The 25,073-nt window shown below is 39.8% G+C and overlaps 1 protein-coding gene across 1 annotated transcript in view; it reads right to left on the bottom strand.

Moving 5' to 3' along the window:
- The window catches only part of PDZRN4 (PDZ domain containing ring finger 4), a 123,055-nt gene that overhangs the window by 28,613 nt on the left and 69,369 nt on the right, over positions 1–25,073 (bottom strand). The window contains exons 2-4 of the mRNA XM_075274234.1: positions 12,049–12,302; positions 11,106–11,208; positions 967–1,065 (exon numbers count right to left, since the gene is read on the bottom strand). Coding sequence (XP_075130335.1) covers positions 967–1,065; positions 11,106–11,208; positions 12,049–12,302 — 456 coding nt within the window. The remainder of the gene's footprint in view (positions 1–966; positions 1,066–11,105; positions 11,209–12,048; positions 12,303–25,073) is intronic.

The following is a 25,073-nucleotide window of genomic DNA, read 5'->3' as shown; positions in this document are numbered from 1 at the left end:
AAAACTGCTCATGTTTTTGAAAATCGCAGCATGTCAATTGTATCTGCGGAAACAATGGTGTTTTCCTTATATGTATAATAGGGGCAGAAAGTACAATTTAGATATTTATGTAATATGCACAGTATAACACGTTTGAAACTCCATTTTCATATGAGAACAGTGGTGGCCATTCCTCTAAGGCATATTGTGATGCAGGGTAAATGGAGGGGTGACTATGCACATGTGTAAGGCCTAGTTCACATCTCTGCATGGGGACACTCCCGAACGGAATACCAAACGCATTTGCAAGCTGTATGCAGTGAAAGCACACGGGCCCCATGAACTATAATGGGGTCCGTGTGCTTGCCGCCAGATCTCCGCAGGGAACATGTGGACAGGAAAGTAGTTCACAATCTACTTTTCTGTCCGCATGACTCGTGCAGAGATCTGGCGGGAAACACACGGATCCCATTATAGTCTATGGGGGTCTGTGTGCTTTCACTGCACACCGCTTGCAAATGCGTTCGGTAGTCTGTTTGGGGGGACCCCATCAACCAAGGGTTAGGCATTTGCTTTGCTTTTTCTCTAACTCCACAGACTTAAAGCTGTATTTGTACGTGAATGGCTACCTCTTCATTCACCCTATATGTGGATGTATCTCAACTGGCAGAATGAGTCTTCCACTGTCCTGTGAATATTTTGTGTGACCAAGATGAGAAAACCCCCAAAAGTACTTATAGGTGTATTTAGGAGATGTATTATATTATATGTAGATACAACTGGTGAAACAAGGTGCGTGTGCAATTGTACCTGGTATGCTATAACATATTGTATATACAGCATAAAGAAAAGTAAATGCTGGAAATGGAAAATAAAGGACAATTCGCCCATAAACAACCACAGTGCAATTTCACAAAGAGGACCTTAAAGAGTTTATATCTGTATGCAGGATGCATTTACTCCTTTGCTTTCATCTTTTTATTTTACCTCACTAACATATATTCCGGTATCCTCTTCATCATCTGTCCTGTAGCAGACTGTAAGGCCCAGTCTATCCTGATTATTTAGGCGACACAATTCAATTTCCTGTGAGGAACAAAAAAAGGGTGTGTTTGAATACAGCATATCTTCCTAAAGTGTCTACAAAGCCCAGGAAGTAGTATTTTAATACATTGCAAAATACTGTATATTTTTCATTTATTGCTTAAAAGTAAAATGGCTTCCATAATTGACATTTGATGAAATACGGGTATCTTTTCATATTCCATTACTTGTCAGTGAAATATGAACTGTAATTCACACTTTTCTAGTCTTTAGAAGCCTGATAAATCGAGAAACCCTTCTCTTCAACGAAAAGTCAACAAGTTCCCAGCAAACTCTTAACTCTATGTATGTGCTATTGGTGCAGAGTACACCAGTGCTAAAGGAGTTTGGGGATCAGCAAGGATATTATCTATCATCCAAGGCACTGATTGAATGCAGGGTAGAAGGGGTAACAGCTCATAGACTACTACTACTACTCTCATATATCCAGTGTCTCTATTTAGCATATGATAAGGACGTATTCTATGATACTGTTACTTAGGAGGAGCTTTTACCAGGTGTTTTACCCAGGGGCCTTATATACCTTGTTCAGATCTGAGTATCTATGTACAGTAAGAGAATTATTGTTAAATGTAGATTAAATTCTAGATTACTATATAACAAATCCAGTAATTCCTTCCAATTTAAGAGATTTTACTTTGTAATTGTTACTATTTTCTACATGATACCCTTCAGAGCAAAGACAGATCACGGCACTCCTATAATGTCCCACAATGTTATATACTATCCCTGTAATGTGACATCATAGTGTCACAGCAAATGGATAGATCATAGCGGGACAACTGCTGGTAATAGCTATCACAGAAGAGCCGCTGCCACTATGTAATTCAATAGCAATAGTGACTCACCTGTGATTTGTCCCTTTGAATTCAACGCCAGAGATCCTGCTTTTTTTTCTTGCAAAATTCAAATAGTGAAATGCAGCCAGCCCCCGGATTATCTCCATATAAATATACATGAAAGGATTGGCTGCATTTGCTCCACCTGCCAAGTGCAGCAGGGCAGGCAAATACATCTTTAAATACAAATACATCTTCATAGATCACATGGTTGCAAGGGGGTGGCTACACTGTGACTGAATACTATCTGACTCCAAGTTACATGATACAGGGGTTGAGTCGTCACCAAGATTAAAAATATAAAAACATAAAAAAACCACTTTCCGTATCACATGACGAAAACAAAAATTAATAGAAATAATGTAGTAAAAATTGAAAAAATACATATATAAATACACAGGCAAGACATTAACATGAATAACTTTTTATGTCCCTGGACAACCCTGATCAATTTCCATTTTTACACACTCCAAAATATTTTTGAAAGCCTGGAATTCTCCAATGAGCGGCCCAGACATCACTTCAATAAGCACATTTTCTAATACAATATGTTTTTAAAATCCAGGAGAACTTAAGCTTCTTACAACTCAATACTTGTTCCTCCTGTATAACACATCATTGCCAACATTTTAATTTATCGTTGTCATAATTTATTATTGGACCAATACATCTATATCACAGTCCTAAATACCGTCTTAAGAAAACAAACAAACAATAGGTTGTCTGCACAGACTGAACAACCTTCAAACCAGATTCAGACTTTGCTATGATGATATTTGAGACTGTATGTAGCTCTATTCACACTTCAGTCATAAATTGCTCTTTCAGGGAGTTATCTTTTAACAATAGTTGTGAAATATAGTCATCACAAGACTGTCTACAGAAGCGGAGAGAAATCACTAAAATTATTTTTCCCAGTCAGGTTCTGAAACATTACAACTAAATCACTGCCGCTGATGTTCTGCCAGAGAAAAATAAAAATCCTATGAATTACAATATAACTTGTAAGCATTGCAAAGGGACTTCGGTAACTTCATAAAAAGTAGATCTACGAATATCTGTTTAAGGAAAACTAAAACCAAATATTATATTATATAAAGATCTTCTGTACACCCAGAAACAACCTGCTATGGGCTTTGTCTTCACACACAAGTGAAAACTTAAATCCAAATAACTCGGTTTCTGAAACTAAACGTTTTCAACATACTGTAAGTTATAACCTTATCTCTATATGTGTATAGAACAGATCCTATAGGTGTGCTGACCCCAGGAATAAGTTTTATAACCATTTGATGTTGTACAATCATGGCTTCAAATCTGAAATGAATAACTTGCATTTAATATTTTTTTTTAAGTTAATATGTGTTATGTCTTCCATTTCAATACTTTCTTACAATGCTGTGAATTTTTGACTGCTGAAAAGCATCCTGGCTGACCTTTATATACCTCAACATTAATTAAAAAAAGAGTATTGCAGAATAAAGAGGAATAATATAAGTAAAGGAAAAAATAATAGTATTTAATTCAATGTTCACAGTGTATATGCCACGTGATATCTCGGAGCAAATGTCATACATGCACATTACAAGCTGTAATTTTAACAAAGTCAAATGATATTTGGAAGCAAGTCTTAATATTCCTTGTCATTTTTAATCTAAGTGAAAGTTGTGATGGGTCACCCCAATTTCCATATTCACAATTCGAGCATTTGGTAATCATCAATGTAGCTTTCTTTGACACTTTATATTGGTATACTCATCTCTCCTGATTGTAAAGTTATCACTTTTTTTGTTTTGTCATAGGGGCTTCCCTGCAAATTATATGAATACCATGAATATATTCTCAGTAAAATCCCAGTACAGTGATAGTCAACCTAGTACTATTACAAAACCTGGATAATGCTGACTATGATATCATATCCCAATAATCATAGTTTATAATAATAACCCATTGTAGTCGTACCCATGCTCCAAACAAAATAGCATATGTACTTAGATTCTGAAATTTTGTCTATACTTTAGATTTAATTTTTAGAACACTGTTTAGTTATACTGCTAGGGTCTGCATGTTTCTCACACCATCACTGTTATGTAACTAGAGGGGTCAACCAAATCCATAAGCTAGGGGAGCCCATAGACCTCACTCATCATACTAAGACCAATCAAACTTCTTTGATCTTTGTGATTTGTAAATGTATTACTCCTGTCCTCTGATACACTGGAATGAGACAAGGGCATATTTATGAGATATAAAGGAGACGTGTTGTGAATAAATCTTTGGAGGCAGGGACCTAAAGAGTAATGTAAATGCTGCTTAAATGTATGGCTGGGATTTAGTTTACAGTTGAAGTTACACAGGGGACTCTAAGCTGAACTAATGCTCAGCCAATGATCCTTTAGTTACCCCACTGTCCGTCATACATTTTTCCTTGTTGCTACTTTCCCAGCATAATATACTGTATATGTTTCTAGTTCCAGGCAGTTTCAGAGATATATAGTGTGGTTGTATCTCAAATTCAATTTGCTTAGTTTGTTTTATGGTTGGTTGCAACTTCCCAACTGCAACAAAGCAAATACTGCATAGATTAACCATTGTCTAGTTGAAGTTTACTTTAGGCCAGTGGTTCTTAACCTTGTTTGAGGTACCGAACCCACCAGTTTCATATGCACATTCACCGAACCTTTCTTTAGTGATAAATCAAATATGATTTTTTTCCAGATTCAAGACATAGGTATGTATTTTTTTTGTACTCGTACACAAAATGAACCGTGCATAGGGCCTAGGGTTCGATCGAACCCCGGTTAAGAACCACTGCTTTAGGCTAAGGCCCCATGTAGCAAATCACAACTAATAAAAACACTGCAAAAAAGCATTTAATTTTTTGTGTAGCGTTTACCTTTGAGTTTTTATTGCATTTATCTCTGTTTTTTCCCCCTATTCAATATAAAGAGAAATGCTTGTGATTCCGCAGCTAAAATTATCACGTTGCAATTTTCAATGCAGCTTTTTTATAGTGTGGATGAGATTGATGAAACGTCATTCATTTTGCTGGAACTGTAAAATACAGTGTTTTTTTACCACTGCATTTCCCGCAGCAGCCAAAAATGCTGCGCATTTCTGCTCCGTGACACCTTCGCCTTAATAAAAAAAAATTGAAATTGCTTACATTTATATTTTTTTGTGAAAACCTACAATAGCTACACTTTATGCTGTAATTTGATTCCCATGTCCCCAGAGACCCCTTAATAGCATAATCATATAAGTAAACTAATAGTGGAGTTTGTATGTTAAGCACAAAAGAAATAAACAAGGCTCAAACACGGCTGCGAGATGGTAAACACATTCAATCTGCTGAAAGCTTCGCAATCACAAATGAAATTGGATTCCCTCATGTCTTCTCACTTATCAGTGATGACAGGCTGAGAATGGCATGACTTTTTGAAAAGTAGAGAGAGGGGACAAATCAGAATTGATGTCAGATTCAACTAAATAGATATGGGTGGTGGTGCAGTAAAAAGACATTCGTGTTTATCAATTCCATGTGCTCGATGAAGATAATGCTCCGGCCAGAGGACTGGAACAAGTATTATTTTTCAATCTTATCCAATATTGGAATATTAGGTGGTTTGTTTACTTTAAAGGGGAAACACTCGGAATTTTCTTTTACATACTGTACTCACATAGAGTGATTTTATATAGAACAACTGTCAAACATTGTAATTGTATCTGGAATGCCTTGAATCCTGATTATACTGATGTATATATAATGCAAGTTTTGCTATTATCCACACTGTAAAACATCTGTGAGTGTAATATAGAGTCTACCTATCACTGTTTTCTATTACAGGACATGGTGCATATTAGCATCTGCAAGATAGTAGTGGAGTCTGAAATCTATATGGAAGAAATGTTTGACCAGTAAAATAGTTGCATGCTTTGTTTTAGGAATATTATTAGATTGACACTTAGGGTCCATTCACACAGAGTTTTTTGGCACTGATTTTGATGGTGAATCAGCAAAAAAAGGAACCCATTGAAGTCAATGGGAGGCTTTTTTTCCACGTAGATTCTGACGCGGATTCAGCATCAAAATCAGCGCCAAAAACTCTGTGTGAATAGACCCTTAAAGTACATAAAGACCTTTCACCACCTCCTCCAACCCCAGTTCTTAGCATATATTAATAGACATATGACACTGCTGGAATTCTTTCTTTAGCCCTTGATGTTCCTGATCAATCAATGCTGTTAGCATTGGTGCCTTATATGCTATTTAGACTCTGTACTGTCAGGAAGGTGGTGTCAGGCAGGAGCAGGCGAGGGGTTAGATTATGGTCTCTGACACTCCCTGACTCTGATTGGAGTTCTCAATCACACCCCTCCCCCCAACCAAAGAACTTAAAGGGAATGTGTCTGGTGAAATTGACTATACCTATCGCATCCAGATAATGTGACAGTGTATCTACTCCCACTCCTTGCACAGAATTAGCTACAGATTATTACTGACTGTAGCCATGCCCATGCTGTAAAGCAGAATGCTAAATGCTGTTAACAGAGCAGAGAAGAGTAAGCCCAGGCGGGGCGGATCCAGGGCCGGGCGAGCCGGGCAACCGCCCGGGGCCCCGCGCTTAGCGGGGCCCCGCGGCCCGGCCCTAACAAAATGGTCCGGTCAGTTCGGCAGTCGGGCAAGTGCCGGGGCCCACAGAGCCTCTGGGGGCCCCCTGGCACTTGCCTGTCACGATTTCAGCTCATCGGCGTCCGTCTGCCGATGAGCTGGAATACATACACGATTAAAGCGGTAGCTGTGACCTCAGCTCCTGCTTTAAAGCTCCGGCCCGGCTTGCGTGTGTAGGTGCGATGACGTCATCACATCACACTTACACACGCAAGCCGGGCCGCAGCTAAGCAGGAGCTGAGGTCACAGCTCCTGCTTTAATTACGTATATGACTGGAGTGGGAGAGAGGAGAGAGGAGCGTCGGGGGAACGATGGAAGGTGAGTGATAGAAGGTGAGTGTAAGTGTTTGTTTTGTATTAAATATTAAGGTGGAACATAATGAAGGGGGCCCATGAAACTGGGGGGCAAATGAAGGGGAGGGGGGAACGGCATGACACTGGGGAAGATGAAGGGGGTGGGGAGAGAACGGCATGAAACTGGGGACAGAGATGGAGGGGAGGGGAGAGGGGGGGACGGCATGACACTGGGGCAGATGAGGGGGTGGAACAGCATGACACTGGGGACAGAGATGGAGGGGGCCCAATGAAACTGGGGGGCAAATGAAGGGGAGGGGGGAACGGCATGACACTGGGGCAGAGACGGGGGGCATTAAACTGTGGGCAGATGAAGGGGGAGAACGTGATGAAACTGGGGACAGAGATGGAGGGGGGGACATGAAACTGGGGACAGAGGAAGGGTGTATATGAAACTGGGGGAGAGATGGAGGGGGGGCATATAATTTACGGGTGACTGTAGGAGGATTATACTGTGTGGGAGCACATGATAAATGAATGAGAATGGGTGGAATCAACATAAAAGTGGGTGGAGCCAAATTTGCCGTGGCACGCAGAGCGCGCCGCACATTTTACCTCTCTTTCTACTCATTAAAAATTAGGAGGTATGGCGTTGGTGACGCCACACTCCTGCATGACATCACTCGCTTCATCTGTGACGCACAGTGTCTCGACTCCCCCGCCTCCTTTACAAGGGGGCCCACTGAGGCTCTGTCGTCCAAGGGCCCATAAAAACCTGGAGCCGGCCCTGGGTCAGCATGTCCCGATTTCAACGCCGATGAGCTGAATACATAGGCGTTTAAAGCAGGAGGTGTCACAGCTCAGCTCCTGTTTTAACGCTGAGCTCCGGCATTTGTAGTCGCGATGTGATGATGTCACATCGCGCCTACAATATGTGTATGAAGGAGAGAGCTGCGGGGGAACGAGGGAAGGTGAGTGTGTGTGAGAACAGTATGACGCTGGGGCAGATGAACGGAGGGAGAACGGCATGACACTGGGGCAGATAGAGGGGGGGAGAACAGCATGACACTGGGGCAGATGAAGGGGGGAGAACGGCATGACACTGGGGCAGAGACGGGGGAGACATGAAACTGTGGGCAGATAAAGTGGGAGAATGGCATGAAACTGGGGACAGAGATAGAGGGGGGACATGAAACTAGGGGTAGATGAAGGGTGTATATGAAAATGGGGAGAGATGGAGGGGGGGACATATAATTTACGGGTGACTGTAGGAGGATTATACTGTGTGGAATCACATGAAAAATGAATGATAATGGGCGGAGTCAACATAAAAGTGGGCGGGGCCAAATTTTCTGCGGCGCGCTGCGCGTAGGGCCCCGCCAAAGTCAATTGCCCAGGGCCTCGCAAACCCCAGGATTCTCTCTGCAATCTGTAATACAAATTCTGGTAATTACCAATGTATTGCAATGCACTAGCATTATTGATCAGACCCCCTGGGGTTCAAGACCTCTAATGGGTCTATTAAATGCAGTAAGAATAAAAAAAGTTTTAAAAAATGGAATTTAAAATTCAAATCAAATTCTCCCTAGAACACATATAAAATTAAAAAAACACAGTGAGGCTAAGGCCCCACATAACAGGCCGAAGTACTGTACAAAAGTGCTGTTTTTCCCACAATGTTTTTCAAAAAGGTATGAGTCAGAATATGGCAATGTTAAGAATTTTTTTTTGTAAAATTTGGGATTTTTTTAAGGGGTTAAAATGTAAATACTATAAAAATTTTGTATCCCCAGAATATTACCAACCCATAGAATACAGGTAACATGTTATTTCGGCTGCAGAGTGAATGATGTAAAAACAAAGCTCATAAGAGTGTTGCGCAAATGCATTTTTTCTTCAATTTTACCCCATTCTGAATTTATATCCATCTTTATTACCATTACAAACTACAAATAGTCCCCTAAATGTTAAGTCCTCATTTGGCTCATTTGAAAAATAAAAATTTATGGGGTTTGGAAGGTGGGGAGTAGGATTGAGTAGGATTGAGCTGATCTTGAGATTTCAGGATCGATTTTCCAGCTGATCGCGATCGTGAAATTTGCTTGATCGCCGATCGGGATCCAATCTTTTCCCATCCCGATCCTCAACCCTAGTCAATGCTTCTCTATGGGAAAAGTCACTTGTGGGTTGAGCCGATCTTTAAATAATCTCCGACCTCGACCCCGCTGGAAAAGATCGGTTCAGAATTCCGATCGCAATCGTGAAATTTACTCGATCGCCAATCGGAATCCGATCTTTTCCAATCCCGATCGCTCAACCCTAGTGGGGAGTCAAAACCAAAAATCAAAAAATGCCTGCGGCGGAAAGCGGTTAAAAATATCAATAGTCAGAAAACAGCGAGACAGGTGTGGTCAAGCCCAGAGGGCCATACACATGTAATTTAGTTCTATTGTTTCACAGCCCAATAGAGTGCAAATTGAATATTGAACTTTATGAATTTTTAGTAAAAAGTGTGCTAGTAAGATATTGTACTATTATAATGTTTAACATGTGATATTCAATAACATGTTTTATTACTTCAAGACTTGATTTTCATGTATTTCAGAAAGTGGTGTAAATTATAGTGCAAGTTTACACCAGTAAGTAACTAGAGTAGATTTACTTTTCAGGCGCACAGACTGACAATAGATGTACTAAGTTTGATGCATCCATTTCAGGACTTTGCTTTAACGTTTTCTCAGTTCTGGATATTCTACAGTGTATACGGTATTTTGAATAGAATTTAAAATATTTCTAATATTTACACTTCATTCCCTGACAGCCCTATAACTAAAGATCAATGAAGCTTGTTGTACAAACCACTTATACAGACACATTATAAAACAAACACAATCCCCTCATCAACCACAGTCATGGACATCTTCTTCCAGATATCAATTGTGGAAATGCTACTCTAATTATAAGACCGGTCTCAGGCCACCATGCTACAACCGGCCGGTTATGAAATAAAAGCACGGGTAGGACATAGGGATATCCCCATGTGCCACCTGTGCACTGGCCATGCTTCCGCAGCTCCTTTAATTAAATGAATAGGAGCCATGGAATCACAGGACACAAAATAGGACAGAAATAGGACCTGTCCTATGTGATGCAGCCCTGACTGTCGGCCCGCACATAGGACCGTGAAAGTGAAAATTATGTTTGTGTGTATGGGTCCATAGAAAAGAATGGGTCACCCACACCACAGTTGTCTGCAAGGGTCTAAGGTAGAGATTTTAGATTGTTACAGAGACTAATTTAGACCATTTTCTGCCAATAGGCAGCACAATTTTAACAGAAAAATAAATAATAAACAATGATTTGATTCAGATTTGGGTAAACGTTGCTTTGGTAGGAATGGTCCTTAGAAAATGTGCACCAAAAGGAATGATAAAATATATGGTATCATAATTCCACAAATGAATTCACAGGTCACAGAGAACATCGTAGATTTTTCTGACAAGTGTCAGGCCAGGTTCCCATCTTGGCCCCGGTCTCCGCTTTCAGGTTTCCGTCTTCTGCCAACAGGAAACGAAACCTGGCAGACAGTGTCCGCCCGTGAGCATTTTGTGGTCTCCGTGGTGAAGCAGTTTTTTTGTTTTAACCAGACACAAAGTCCTGCATGTCCGAGACCACAAAACACTCAAGGGCGGACACTTTGCAATTTGAATGGGTTTGAAAAGTGACTTCCGTTTTCCATCCAGTTTCTTGGGCAGAAGATGGAAAGCTGAAAGCAGAGACCAAGGCGCAAATGTGAAACCCCCCTCACCTATTTATTGTTTTATTTTTTGCCGTTATTGTCCAGAAGACCAATAATGAAATAGTTTAGAAAGTGACCATCTAAAAGTTCAAGGGTATGGTCAACCTTTACTTAAAATATGGTACTAAATTCCCAATCTAAATTTAATAACATATACAGTCGCTATAAAGTGTTCAGTGTTAATTATGAGGACGGGCTAAAAACAGTACTCATTATTCAAAGGAAAAACACAAATGATCTTGCTTGTCTTGATACAATATAACACAACACCATAGCCTTTGTAATTAGCCACATAAATAATACCTGTAAATATAATTATTAAGCCACATAAATAATATCTGTAAATATAATTATTAAAATGTTCTATGATGCTGTGCAGGAACAGCAAGCTTTCAGCTGATATGAAAAATAATCTCACCTCATACTCAAAGTCTTCCGTTCGGTCTCCATCAGCATGCAGGCTGGAAAGATACTCATTACCTTCGTAAAATTCATGCTCCATTGGATGAAGAGAATGGCAGCTATATGGAAAAATTGGTGCAAGAAGGCCATATGAGACAATGTTCTTCTTTTTAATTAAACTATGACAAACTTATCTGCAGCTTTCTCGTTTCAAGAGGTTACGATGGGTTGCTAATCTAAAGAAGCACTGAACAAAAAGATATGTTTCTTTTCATTTACTGCACACTTAGAGTAGTCATTTTCATAGCTTAAATTGGATTCCAGGCAATGATCTGTGCACCAAATCAAAAGAAATACAGCAGTACATTCATAACAAAGGGCTGGCAATGTTCCGCAGCTGCAGGATTCCAATCTGTCTTTTTGAAACGCAGCCTGTCTGCTAATGAAGCCATGTCCACGTTTTATATTCTGGAAAATGTGGACACAATAACTTCAATAAATACAGAAGTACACTTTGCAATAAATTGAAAATACTTTTCTAACAATGAGTGGTAGTGAATGGCTTGATGTGGAGCTTGGTTTCTTAATTCGCTCACAAGTTGGTATTATCTGTCTAATCTCTACATGGTGTCCAGGAGGCAAGGATTGATTAGGATAAAGAATACTGTCTTTTTCATTTTTTTAGCTACCTTTTAGAAATATTAGATGTGTTGTATGCTTTCTAACATGGTTCTTTTGATGAAAAAAGCTGCATGACATAAAGCATGATTCTTAAGTACAGCTGGAGCCAAGATGTTGGCTGGATTGTGTTTTTGTCTGACTATTAGCTATGCAGCAAAAAAAGGTTTAGGCAATGTATAATTAAAAGTCAGATTTTTTTGGGATCAAAACTTTCAATATTTTACATAAACTTAAACTAGATCTTCATGGAATATAATAAGTATTGAAAATCCCCATACCTGTCAGATAGAAGAAAAGGGCAAATGTCAGGAACTGGTGGAGTGGATGGTCTAAGTTTGGCAAGAGCCATGATATGCTCAAATGTGATGTCTGTTTGAGTGCTCACATTCACAAGTTGCACATCCTGAGAACTTCCATGAGCTCTGTTAACCGGTGTTCGTCTTAATACTTGAACTACTATTGGATCTTTAGCATTACGAAAGGCTTCAACTGCTTCCTCATGTGTAGCTTTCAACAGGTCCTTCCCATTAACCTATTCAAATACAAAAAACAGGAAACTATAGTTTATTAGGTTTATCATGCACAGTCCTTCATGAGTTTACATTTACTTAAAAAATGCATATTTTATAAATCCATTATCTGCCAATAATAATGACAAGTACAAAATCTCAAATATTGACATTGTTGAATAAGCTGCAGAACTTCAAAAGTCAAACTGGATTTCCTGCATATAGTCCAAAACTGATATTAAGGCTAAGGCCCCACATTGTGTAAATGCAGCTTTTTTGTTACAAAAAATCCGGCTAAAAGAAAAACGCTCCCACTGAAATCAATGGGAGTTGGTCATTTCCTTTTTCCGGGATTGGTTTGTTCCCACTCGCTGAAAAAATAATAGAAATGCCCTTTCTTCAGGCAGATTCCACGGCTGATTCAGCCTCGAGATACTCCCTTCCGACTAGGCCCATTCATTTGGGTCTAATCCGGAGGGGAATGTCGTGACTGGATGTCGGTGCTCTGCACCGGCATCCAGTTGCAACTAGCCATTTTTTGGACCGGTTTTTTGGAGGTGGTCACTGCGTCAAAATCCAGTCCAAAAAACTCCCGTCTGAACCCAGCCTAAGAGTGATTTCTAGCAAAGGGTAAGTGCTGTTTAGATCATGAGAGTTAAAGAGGAATTGAAGTTGGATCCATATTGGAATTTAAGAAGTATTATGGCAGATATAACTGTTGAAACTTTAGTCCATATTTACACATTCAGTATTCACATTCATGTGTTGTCCATATATATCATGGATGGCTTATGTATCTATTTATTTTTAATGTATTTATTTGAACATACATTTTTTTCAATAGATCTTGGTTCCATGAAAAAAAAATCACAAAATGATTGTCTGTTTTATGTCTTTGGCTTTGACATAGATGCCTCATGGATGCACCCCACCAATACAATTCTAAGGGACCATGAAAAAACTGATGGAATTCATGAGTATTTTTCACTGATCCTAAGATATCAACAAACATGGAGGTAATTTTGAAAAAAAAAAAAAAAAAGATGATCCATTATATATCCACAATAAAACAATTGCGATACCCTCAGTAGTTTTTCAGCTGTATTATAAAGGCTGTCATTAAGGTGCAAATGAGGTAAAAAAGCCGCTTATACTTAGTGACAGTGACCCACCTCGACCAATGATAGGCTGACATTACATTCCTAGCCATGTCCAGCAGTGTCAGGATAGAGGCAGATAGAGCATGAATCCATGCACCAACAAAATTGTAGTGGCCGGGGATCGGTGAAACTTTTTAGCTCCACTGAATCCCAGTACCAGTCTACTTAATACAACTGGAAAACCCTTTTAAATCTGATAGTTATAATAAAGGAACAATCTTGTGCTGTAAAATGCACAATAAGATCATTCATATTCTTTCTATAATAAACAATAAAAATATAATAGTTTCACTGAGTACACTCAAATAACATCCTGGTAATGTAGCTCAATTCACTTTAGATGAAAGGGAGAACCAGCTTGGATGCGAATGCTTAAGATAGGGATAAAAGACTCGGCACCCTACTGGCAATATACTGTAGATTGCTAACAAACAAGTAAATATATCCCATGTAAAATGCAATTTTTGGATATTTTGAAAGATGGGTTAATGCCAAGAAAACAAAGGATGATAAATAAGCATTATTTGAATGGATCCATTTTCAGAATATGTACAGATTTCAGACTTTATATCATAAGCGCTTTCACATGGCTTTGTGTTATAGGGCTCTACTGAAGAAACATAAGAGTCTAGAGCATGCTGTAAATCACAAATGTGACCTTTATCTGAACAGTCTCAGACCAACCATAAAAGAATTGAAACCATTTTCTTAAAAACACTTCCTTATATAGGTTTAGTGAAAAGTCTATTTAATAACTTGGTAAAACTATTATACGATTCGCATAATTTTAGGTTGTTGAATCATGAACATGGTTTTGTAACTGTAGGAGAAGTATTTTATTACAACCTAAATCAATATGCCCAAGACTCCATTATGCAGTACATAAGGACAGACCTTATGTACGCTATAAGATATGGCAAAGAAATGTATGCCATTAGTAGAACGGAGGACTCTATATGAACTCTGTTAATCTTCTGCCCATATAAATATCCGCTTTTTACTAGTAATGCATTTAACTTTTTGACCTTTAAACAGATCAGTCTTGAACATTTTGTATGATACAAGCAGTTATGACACTACGAGATATTCATCAACACATAGCTAGTTAGCGTTAAAGGTCAGCAGTGCATAAATCTCACTCTCTACTACTAAAATAGAATTCATTGCACTTTTACACTTTCCCAGAGGTAGACACTAGCCTTAAGGATACTGGTTTTTCTTGGTCTTTTCCCTACATATCTCATCACATATATATTGTATGGGATCATTTAGTAGCTGTATTTTTATCCCTCTTTTCCTATACTATGGTGTCAAGGTTGGGTTTTAGGTCTTTTATTTTTCTCTATAGATAGCTCATATTGGAGATACTGTTAAGCGATGTGTTTTCCACCACTATCTCTATGCTGCTGACACCCAATTTTATATCTCTATGAAAAGAAGCCAAAACATCTGGAGCTCTGGTCTGGTAGGGGTGAATTAGCATTGACATTGACAGCATTACAGAACACATAGTACACAATACAAATTGACTACACAAACCAAATATCACATTTAGAGATGTGCCCTATTTGTGATCCCCATATCAGTCATGGTAGAGAGTCAACAAAAAATAGGGTGTTAGGAGAGCTGATCAATGGACCTGATTCATTGTGAAATATCTGGATAAGACAGCCTTCCTAATGTAGTTCTTATACCCGGTTTTGGACTGTACCGATCTATATATTAAATCTAAAGAGAACGTTCTAAGTAGAATGAACTATTCAGGAAACTATTTGTGACCATATAAGTTGAAGAAAGCAGAATAATTTATCTGCACTTGTCTATTATTGTTTCACTCATCTGAATCCAGCAGAAGATTATAATTTTTCTTCCCATGCAGTGAAAAATTGTCTTATTTAAGGGCAAAGGTAAATACATTGTATGTAATAATCACCTTATAGTAATTGTTTTCTCTTTTACCTACCAATTTACTGTAGCTAACAATGGCATGCCAAGTAAGCTTACAAAAAGTAACAATAAAATAGTATGAACAATATGAAAAAAACATATATATATATATATATATATATATATATATATATATATATATATATATATGATGTCCAAAATTGGGCAATATCTTGGTATCTTTCTCTAAAAACTTCCAGGGAAATAATTTACAGAAGACCAGTACCATTTCCTCTAATGTATATTTAACTAAACTCTTATCCTCTTTTAGAGATCTGTAATTTCTGCAATTAAATTAATGCACATATTTCGACTATTTAGCCATCAATATGTTTTTTTGGAATATTCCTTTGAAGTGTATTGTAACATGTTCAGAACTGGGCTACAACCAAAATTTACCAGACATTGGTAATTCCATGGACAGACAAGAGTAAGCAATACATAAGCAATAACAAGCAAATAAAACAGTATGACCAGATGCAACTATATGACCAGATGCAACTATATGATCAGATGTAACTATATGACCAGATGTAACTATATGATCAGATGCAACTATATCATGTGAGTCAGAACACTTGTCCGAGTAAACATGCAACGAGACAACATGGTCATTATTTGTGCATATTCCGCATGCAAAAACCACAGAGTAACCCTACTGAATAATAAGCTTTTCTATGGCACATATAAGTCAGATCCATGTTTTAGCCACGTTTCTAGGTAAATACGGAATGTGAGCACATACCCTTATATCAGTCAGGCTACAAGTCAAGACTAGGCAATTCAAACATGAGTAATATATTTGAAAGACTGATTAAAATTTAAAGGGGTTTTCCTAGAGTTAAATATCAATGACCTATCTTTTGGAAATTCATTAGTAATTGATTGTGGGGTCTAAGTGGCACCACTTCTGCTTCACAGACTAGTAATAGGTTTCTCATATATTCAACGAGATGTGGTTGAGCCCCTATGCAATGTACAGTGATGTGCTTGCTATTCAGTGAAGAGACTGCATTAGTCACTTGTATGCAGTTGCTTCTAATAGCCAATCTATGAGGGTCTTCAGTGTCAGCCCCCCACTAATCAGATATTAAAGCCCATTTGTAAGGACAGGTCATCAATATTTAACTCTCAGAAACCCCCAGCATTTGGCCATTTGTACAGAAATTGGTTCTTTAAAGTTTAACTAAATGTGTATTTTTAAAGCATAATTAAATGAACCTATTTTTTTTATATATAAATCTATTGTGCTATAAGAAACTTTTTAATATTTTTTATTAAATAAAATGGCCTGTTTCTTCACCTATTTGCCTCATTCTGCCACTTATCAAATTTGTATAAAGGAAATCTACAGAGAGGAGAGGGAGAAAGTGAAGAACTCAAAGCAGAGACACATCTGCACTATAGAGAAACAATTGTCTTTCACAACACATATGGGTTCTCAGGAATTACTATAAAGCCTTCTACAAAAGACAGTTCTGTACACTGCCTCATTTCTCAATCTTCTTCCTCCTTCTCCTCTTTATTGTAAAATCAGACTGTGTATGAAGTATGGACCAAAATCACCCAGATAAGAAATAAGGACAGTTGTAATAATTAAAGACACAGACGTATATTATAAAGTATCTTCTCTGAGCGACTAATTTATGAAAAGATAAATAAAAGTTACTTACGCTTTAAGTAGTGTATACATTGGTAAAAAGCGAGATATTAATTTCCCTGTTAATGGAGCAGGGTTACTACAAGATGAAGATGTCAAATTTAAGATAAAAAGCACTCTAGAAATACATGTGCACTTTTTGAGAACGTGAAAAGGATTTGTCAAGCTTTGTTAATTTACTGCAAATTGAACTTAAAATATGAAAAGCGCTTTAAAAAAACCTCTTAAAATGAAGCACCTTTTAGCACTTCAGTGTGTTGAATGGTACGCTTGTTAATGCTGGAACAATGCTCTTTGCAAATGAAAAGTTCAGTTAGGAATTAAGAGCATAAACACATTGCTAACATGAAAGCAATAACACAAGACTCTTCTATTCGGTAGTAGACCAACCAAGAACAGTACTAAGAAAATATTACTACTAAATTACTATAACGTATTGTTACAACAAATACAAGCAGGCAAAATTATTAAAATATGTGTTTTATCATTAGGCAGTGTCAGGGTCTGGGGTTGCTAGGTGGGGTGGCATAGACACAAAAGTCCAGGCTTTAGTCCAAAAACAAAGGTAGAGATTATTTTCACTCAAAAAGGTAGTGCAGCAACAAAAGGAAACAATACAAAAATAAATACCTGCCCGGCTAGGCTCTAACTAAACATAGAATAAGTTACCTCACCTAGAATCACAGAAGTCAAAAGCTAGTTGAGTCACTCAGGACACAGCTCCAAAAATATGACCTCTCTCTTTCACTCTCCAGCCAAACTCTGCTAAAGTGTTGCTGCTGGAGCAACTTCTTAAGCCTCCTTGACGAGGAGACTCTCTGCAGCTGAGTCACTGCTGGAACATCCCCAAAGTGTGGACTGGAGGGGGGTGGAATGACAGGTCCCACTACCAACCTACCTGTCATTCCTAAAAATCCAGTCCAATGCTGAGCATTTACCAAAATTTTGCAGAGACAGAAACCATCGGGTAACCCTAGCATTTGTGTCCTTATTGATTTTCATCCATGTAAGGGGAGCATGGTCAGTGATCAATTTAAACTTTCTCCCCAGGAGGTAATACCTCAGAGCATCCAGCGCCCACTTAATGGCCAAACAATCCCTTTCCACAATGGCGTAGTTTTTCTCAGTGGGGGACAGCTTCCTGCTCAGGTACATCACTGGATGCTCCTCACCATTTACAACCTGGGACAGCACCGCTCCTCGACCTGCATTTCAGGCATCTATCTGCACCAGGAACTCCTTCCTAAAGTCAGGGGCTATAAGCACTGGCTGCTGGCATAGAGCTTGCTTTAACCTCTGGAACACCTCTTCTGCCTCTGGTGTCCAGTGGATCATCACTGACTTCCCACCTTTTCGTCAGGTCAGTGAGAGGAGCTGCAATAGAGGCAAAGTTTGGCACAAACCTCCGATAGTAGCCATCAATGCCAAGAAATGCCCTGATTTGCTTCTTGGTCAGTGGTCTTGGCCAGTTTTGTATTGCCTCCACCTTATTGATTTGGGGCTTTATTACCCCTTTGCCCATGACATAGCCCAGGTACTTGGCTTCCTACAGCCCTAAAGCACATTTCTCAGGGTTGATAGTAAGGCCTGCCTCACTTATGGAGTCCAGTACTGCCTGCACCTTACAGAGGTGACTTCCCCAGTCTGGGTTATGAATGACCACATCGTGCAGGTAAGCTGTTGCGTAGTCACAATGTGGCCGCAAGATCTGGTCCATCAACCTCTGAAAGGTAGCAGGAGCTCCATGCAAAACAAATGGCATAACCCTGTACTGAAACAGACCTTCTGGAACAACAAAGGCAGTTTTCTCTTTTTTCTTGTGGAACCTCTCTAATAGGGAACATCAGGTATGGCAACAGGCAACCCCAGTCATGACCATCTTTTTCTACCACCTTTTTAAGCATATGCTTGAGTCGTATTAAAGCACTCCACTAACCCATCTGTCTCGGAGTGATACACAGAGGTCCGTATGTAGGTAATTTTAAACAGCTTGCATAGCTTTTTCATCACCTTTGACATGAACGGTGTGCCTTGGTCGGTCAGTATCTTTTTAGGTATGCCTGTTCTTGAAAACATATAGAATAACTCACGGGCAATACTCTTTGATGTCGTGTTACGCAAGGGAACCGCCTCAGGATAGCGAGTAGCGTAATCTAAGACAACCAGAATATATTGGTGACCTCTAGCTGAATTGACTATTGGACCGACCAAGTCCATACCAATCCTTTCAAAAGGCACTTCAATGATGGGCAGGGGAACCAAGGGACTACGGAAATGTGGGGCTGGGGCTGGGGCATGTACCTGAAATGTAGGACAGGACGCACAGCAGTCCTTCACTTCCCTGTACACGCCTGGCCAATAAAATCTTTGGAGAATCCTCTCCTGTGTTTTCTCTGCCCCTAGGTGTCCCCCAAGCACATGATTAGGGGCCATATCAAGTACCACACGGTGGTAGCGCTTTGGTACGAGAAGCTGCTACACAATTTCCACATTACTTTTTGCAACCCGATAAAAGAGGTCATTATTCATAGCAAAATGTGGAAATTGGTGGTCAGCATCAGGTTCCTGAGGCACATTGTTAACAACTGTCACATTATCATGAGCATTAGCAAGAGTGGGATCTCTCAACTGTGCACTACCAAAATTATCCCATGAGATTTCTAATTCAGGTATATTAGGCTCAGGGGCTGGGGAAGAGGCATCATCTTCCTCTCCATCTAGGACCTGTAACGGAAAGGTGTCGCCCTCCTCATGCACTTTGGGCGTAGGCGGGGCTTCCACCTTTGGCTGTGTGGTTGTACCTTTTCCCCACAAATCCCAGAACAAAGGGAAATCACGACCCAAAATCACATTATGCATAAGGTTTTTTTTACTACACCCACTTCATAATAAACAGATCCTAATATAGTCTCTATTGTGACCTTGGATATGGGGTAGTCCTTGACATCCCCATGGATGCAACAAACACTCATACGTTTGTCCGGGATAAAGTCCCCAGCTATCAAGCTGGCATGCACCAGAGTCACCAGGCTACCAGAGTCCAACCACGCCTGGACAGAATGGGCATTAACCACAACTTGGCAGACCTGAGGCCCAGTCTCTAGTCCCGGTGCCGCAGCACACACAGGTTTGGCAAATAATGATTGACGCCCAGCAGCATCACAGTCCACAGGCTCAGAGGTGAATGGGCACTGGGCAGCAATATGTCCCGTCTCATGGCATCTCCAACACTGTACCAGCCCTGGTTTCTCCAGCAGAGAGTCCCTTCTTGGGCTGGTGGACTACCTAGAAAACACATCTCAAGCTCCTTTCCCTCCGCTTTCAAATAACGGAACAGTCTTACCAGGAGGTGCCCTCTGCCAGGTGTTCCTGGAGGATTGTTGCACTGTAGGGTCATTTTCAGAAGGCTGACGAGCTGGTTGGCATCTTTGGGGTCTCCATGTCCAACCCAGTGCTGCAACGCAGGAAGAAGAGCTCTGGTGAACCGGTCTAGGACCACCTTCTCCACCATCTTTGCAAGGGTACAGGTGTCTGGCTCCAGCCACTTTTTCACCAGGTGAATCAGGTCGTACATCTGGGATCTGGCAGACTTGTCCATATGGTAGCTCCAGGTATGTATCCGCCGGGCACGGACAGCAGTGGTTACCCCCAGCCGAGCAAGAATTTCCGCCTTTAGTTTATCATAGTCCTGGACATCTTGCTGGCAGAGGTCATAATGGGCCTTCTGGGGTTCACCGGTCAAATAGGGTGCAATGACGTCTGCCCAGTCAGCAGCTGGCAGTTTCTCCCGTTCAGCCACTCTCTCAAACACAGTCAGGAAGGCCTCCACATCATCATCTGGGGTCATCTTTTGCAAAGCTCTTTTCACAGCCCGCTTCTCATCTCTGTGCTCCACAGGTCTTTGCAGGCCAGTGACACCATTCTCTTTAAGGAGCATAATCTGCTCCAACAGCAAACGGTTGGTCTCCTGTTGCTGCACATTGGACTGCACGAGATACTTCAGTATCTCCTCCATAGTCCGGGTTTGTATAGCAGCAGTAGCCTTTACCCATAAAAAAACATTAAAAAAAAAATTTCTCCAGCAAAGAGTGGATGTGTCGTTGCCCCTAGCAACCACTGTATGCCCGCATACTCCACCAATTGTCAGGGTCTGGGGTTGCTAGGTGGGGTGGCATAGACACAAAAGTCCAGATTCTTTAGTCCAAAAATAAAGGTAGAGTTTATTTTCACTCAAAAAGGTAGTACAGCAACAAAAGGAAACAATACAAAAATAAATACCTGCCCGGCTAGGCTCTAACTAAACATAGAATAGGTTACCTCACCTAGAATCACAGAAATCAAAAGCCAGTTGAGTCATTCAGGACACAGCTCCAAAAATATGACCTCTCTCTTTCACTCTCCAGCCAAGCTCTGTCAAAGTGTGGCTGCTGGAGTAACTTCTTAAGCCTCCTTGACGAGGAGACTCTCTGCAGCTGAGTCGCTGCTGGAACATCCCCAAAGTGTGGACTGGAGGGGGGTGGAATGACAGGTCCCACTACCAACCTACCTGTCATTCCTAAAAATCCAGTCCAATACTGAGCATTTACCAAAATGCTCAGCAGACGTAAGTTGTCTGCTAGGAGCAAACATTCCTGGAGTTTTCCCATCTCACCCACCTGAGTAGTCTGGGTGAGATGTACACCCCCTCCATTACCTGACCAGCCATTGGCTTACAGCGGCTACCACGTGGTGTCCCAAATGTGGCTATAGCTGTGGTACTGGCAGCCCAACTATAGCCTAATAGTTCTAAACCCTATATGGCACCACCCTGATTGTACAGTATGGGTGACCAGTAATGCTGTTCTACTGTACATAGGACATGCACAAATCTACAGATCTGGATGGGAAATATTTATTGTTACAGAATATTACAGAATCTTTTTCTGTTTTATCAGAGGTATAGAAACACTTTTCATCATTTTGGAACAATACTTTTTTGTCAAGAAAAAGTGGGGTCTTTCAGAAACAAAACTCAATATCTATAATTATTGAAAAATAAATTTAATAATCTTTTCATACAAGACATCAATAATAGATTGATAAATTGTAGTAACAAAATTATTTAAAACTTGATGCAAAGTTCTGCAAAAAGTTACTGTTGCTAGAAATCATGAAGTAGCATAGAAATTGTAGAATGTTTCTCTAACTTTATTTCAATATTTATATCTAACATTATTACAATATTCTCTATTAAAATATTTCTGTCAAGCTACAGTTGGCCATACAACTAGCCATGGATTAGGAATCCATGAGACATGGATTATATGAACATCATATGAAATTCATAGCCTTTATATGATAAACTATACTGCCACATTTTTTTTAAATTTACACAAAGGTTTATTCTCACAAATTCATTTTCTAATCAATAAGATAAGTTTTTATAAAAATTAAAGACAGTATAACATTACCGCAAACAAATGAACAAAACAAAGTTTCGGGCACAAAAGTTGAATCATTATAAAGCACAGAAAGGAGTACTCAGGCTAGGTTCATATCTGCGTTTGGGCTTCCATTCGGGGGGTCTGCTTGGGGACCCCCTTCCAGAACAGAGACCTAATCCGGATAAAAAAGCGGTTACCTTAGGAAACCTACAAGTCCCATAGACTATAATGGGGCCCGCATGGTTTCCGTTTGGTTTCCACCCGAAAAAACGCAAAAAATGTGTAACGAAAAGCGCTGTAGGTTTATAACAGTGAATTGTTATACATTAAGTTTGTCAAGGCTCATCCAGACACTTTTTAAGTAAAACAAGGACATTTCCTCAGAAATTATTGAACATAATTAAATTGAACAATATAAAAATCAGAAACACCTTTCTTTCAGATTCTTCGAGAAATATTAGACATCTAAGCAAAGAGACAGGTGTATAAATCAATCTGAAAAATCAATGGCGTTAACAGAATTTACTAGTGTATTTTCTTGGCTTTGAAACTGACATGACGCTGCTATAAAAAGACCAAGCCAACAGGGAATCCCAATGAAGAAATAAATCATTGATTTAAGTTAGTGACCTACCACAGCATATAAACACTACAGAAATAATATGTAGTAGTGGAAATCCATGCAGTACGCTTCTTTACTTGGGCATGTTGGAAAAGCCTGCTATAAGGAGTAATGGCAAAGCAGCTTTGTGTCCCTTGCAAATGATTTATGTCTATTCCGGTGTGCTGTACAATGTTGGAGTGAAGTTCCTCACATCCACCAGATAAGATGACACTATGAGCCCACCCTCCAACAACTCCTGGGAAATAGACCATAGTACCATTCAAATGTTGGTTTCTGATAGACTATCATTGTGCTAGAGCATGAACCCACTGCAGGGGCTCCTGATACTCTGGTGGACGCAGGTACTGTATATATCCGTACTGTTGACTGGTGAGTAGACAGCAAGTTATGACGCTGCCCCATTACTTCTTTCTGACAGATAACACTGCTAATTTCTGAAAGCTATTATTTGGGCAGGTAGTCACATCTGATTATTGGGAAATCGATAAAGCAGTTTAGTAGTCAGACATAAGAGCTCTTTAATTATTGTCACAATTTCACCCACTTCAATGTGATCATAAATATAATTGATCATTCTAACTATAGGCAAAGTTCAACATATTACTCTAGAAAACTATCACTGCTGACATTATAATCACCATTATTGCCAATAAAATTGTTACATGTAAAGATCCAAATATCAACATTACATCTAGACAGCAAAAATGGAATGTAATGCCCAATGGCGTAACTAAGAATGGCGAACTTTTGACATGCCCCCCCAACCGACACTGAAGACCCCAATGACTGACCCCCCCACCACATTCTTGCGCACTCTATTATGCCCCATAGTGGCCCCTGTACACAGTATTATGCCCCATAGTGGCCCCTGCACACAGTTTGGGGTTTTTTTCTGTTTTTTTTTTTTTTTTTAAATGTAGATTGTGAGTCCCATATAAGGATCACAATATACATTTTTTTTTTCATTTAAGTATGTCTTTGTAGAATAGGAGAAAATCCACGTGACATCCTGCACACAGCTTTATGACCCACTGTGGACGCCCATGAACAATTATTATACTCTGGGGTCTTTTCAGACCCCAGAGTATAATAATTGAAGACCCAAGAGGGGATACAAACATAAAAAACACTGTCACTTACCTATGCCTGGCTCCTCTGCAGTCCTCGGTGGTGTCGGCCATCTTCCTTGACGTTCAGACGTCACATGACCCGGGACGCAGGTCCTGTCATGTGACATCAGGGACCTCACAGTAGTAGGTCGAAGCCTGCCAGGAGCGTGTAAAGGTAAGTAACACAGTTTTTTATGTTCACTTACCTCTCCAGGGCCAAACAATCATTATATTAAGGGATCTGAAAAGACCCCCAAATATAATAATAGTGTTTGTGGGGCCTGTGGAATCACCGATCCTGGCCCCTGCCAAGATCGGTAAGTAAATACAGCCTGTTACCGGCTGGAGTAATTCCAGTCGGTAACAGTCTATTAAGAAAGAAAAAAATGCAGCGGTAGTGGCTGTCATCGAGCCCCCTAATGTCCCAGGCCCTGTGGCAGCCGCTACCCCTGCTACCCCGGTAGTTACGCCACTGGTAATTCCTTTATACCAAAATTCTAAAAAATTTCTGATTTTGGCCAATACAACCAGTCAGTACCCAACTCTCATGTTTCAGAAGCCTTTACTTTAAAATAAAAAATGTTTGAAACATTAAGAAAAACAAGTTTCCCATTGTACCATCTGCAAAGTCTCCTCCAATGTTTCTATTTTCTGCACATTTCACTCTTTTGCAAGGGTCACACATCTCATGCTGAGTAATTGCTTTTGTATCTATATATATGAATGTTTCCTAGTCTATATACACTATTCTCACCATTCATTTCCAGACTTTATACTTGTTTTTGGATGGTATACACAAGATTGTAAATCTGAGATTAATTGCTTGGCCATAAACAAATCAATATGTAGTCATGAGCCAGTGAGAAGACT

Source organism: Leptodactylus fuscus, chromosome 5, assembly GCF_031893055.1.
Source record: "Leptodactylus fuscus isolate aLepFus1 chromosome 5, aLepFus1.hap2, whole genome shotgun sequence".
Lineage (NCBI taxonomy): Eukaryota > Metazoa > Chordata > Amphibia > Anura > Leptodactylidae > Leptodactylus > Leptodactylus fuscus.
This window is presented reverse-complemented; position numbering and strand designations above follow the sequence as displayed.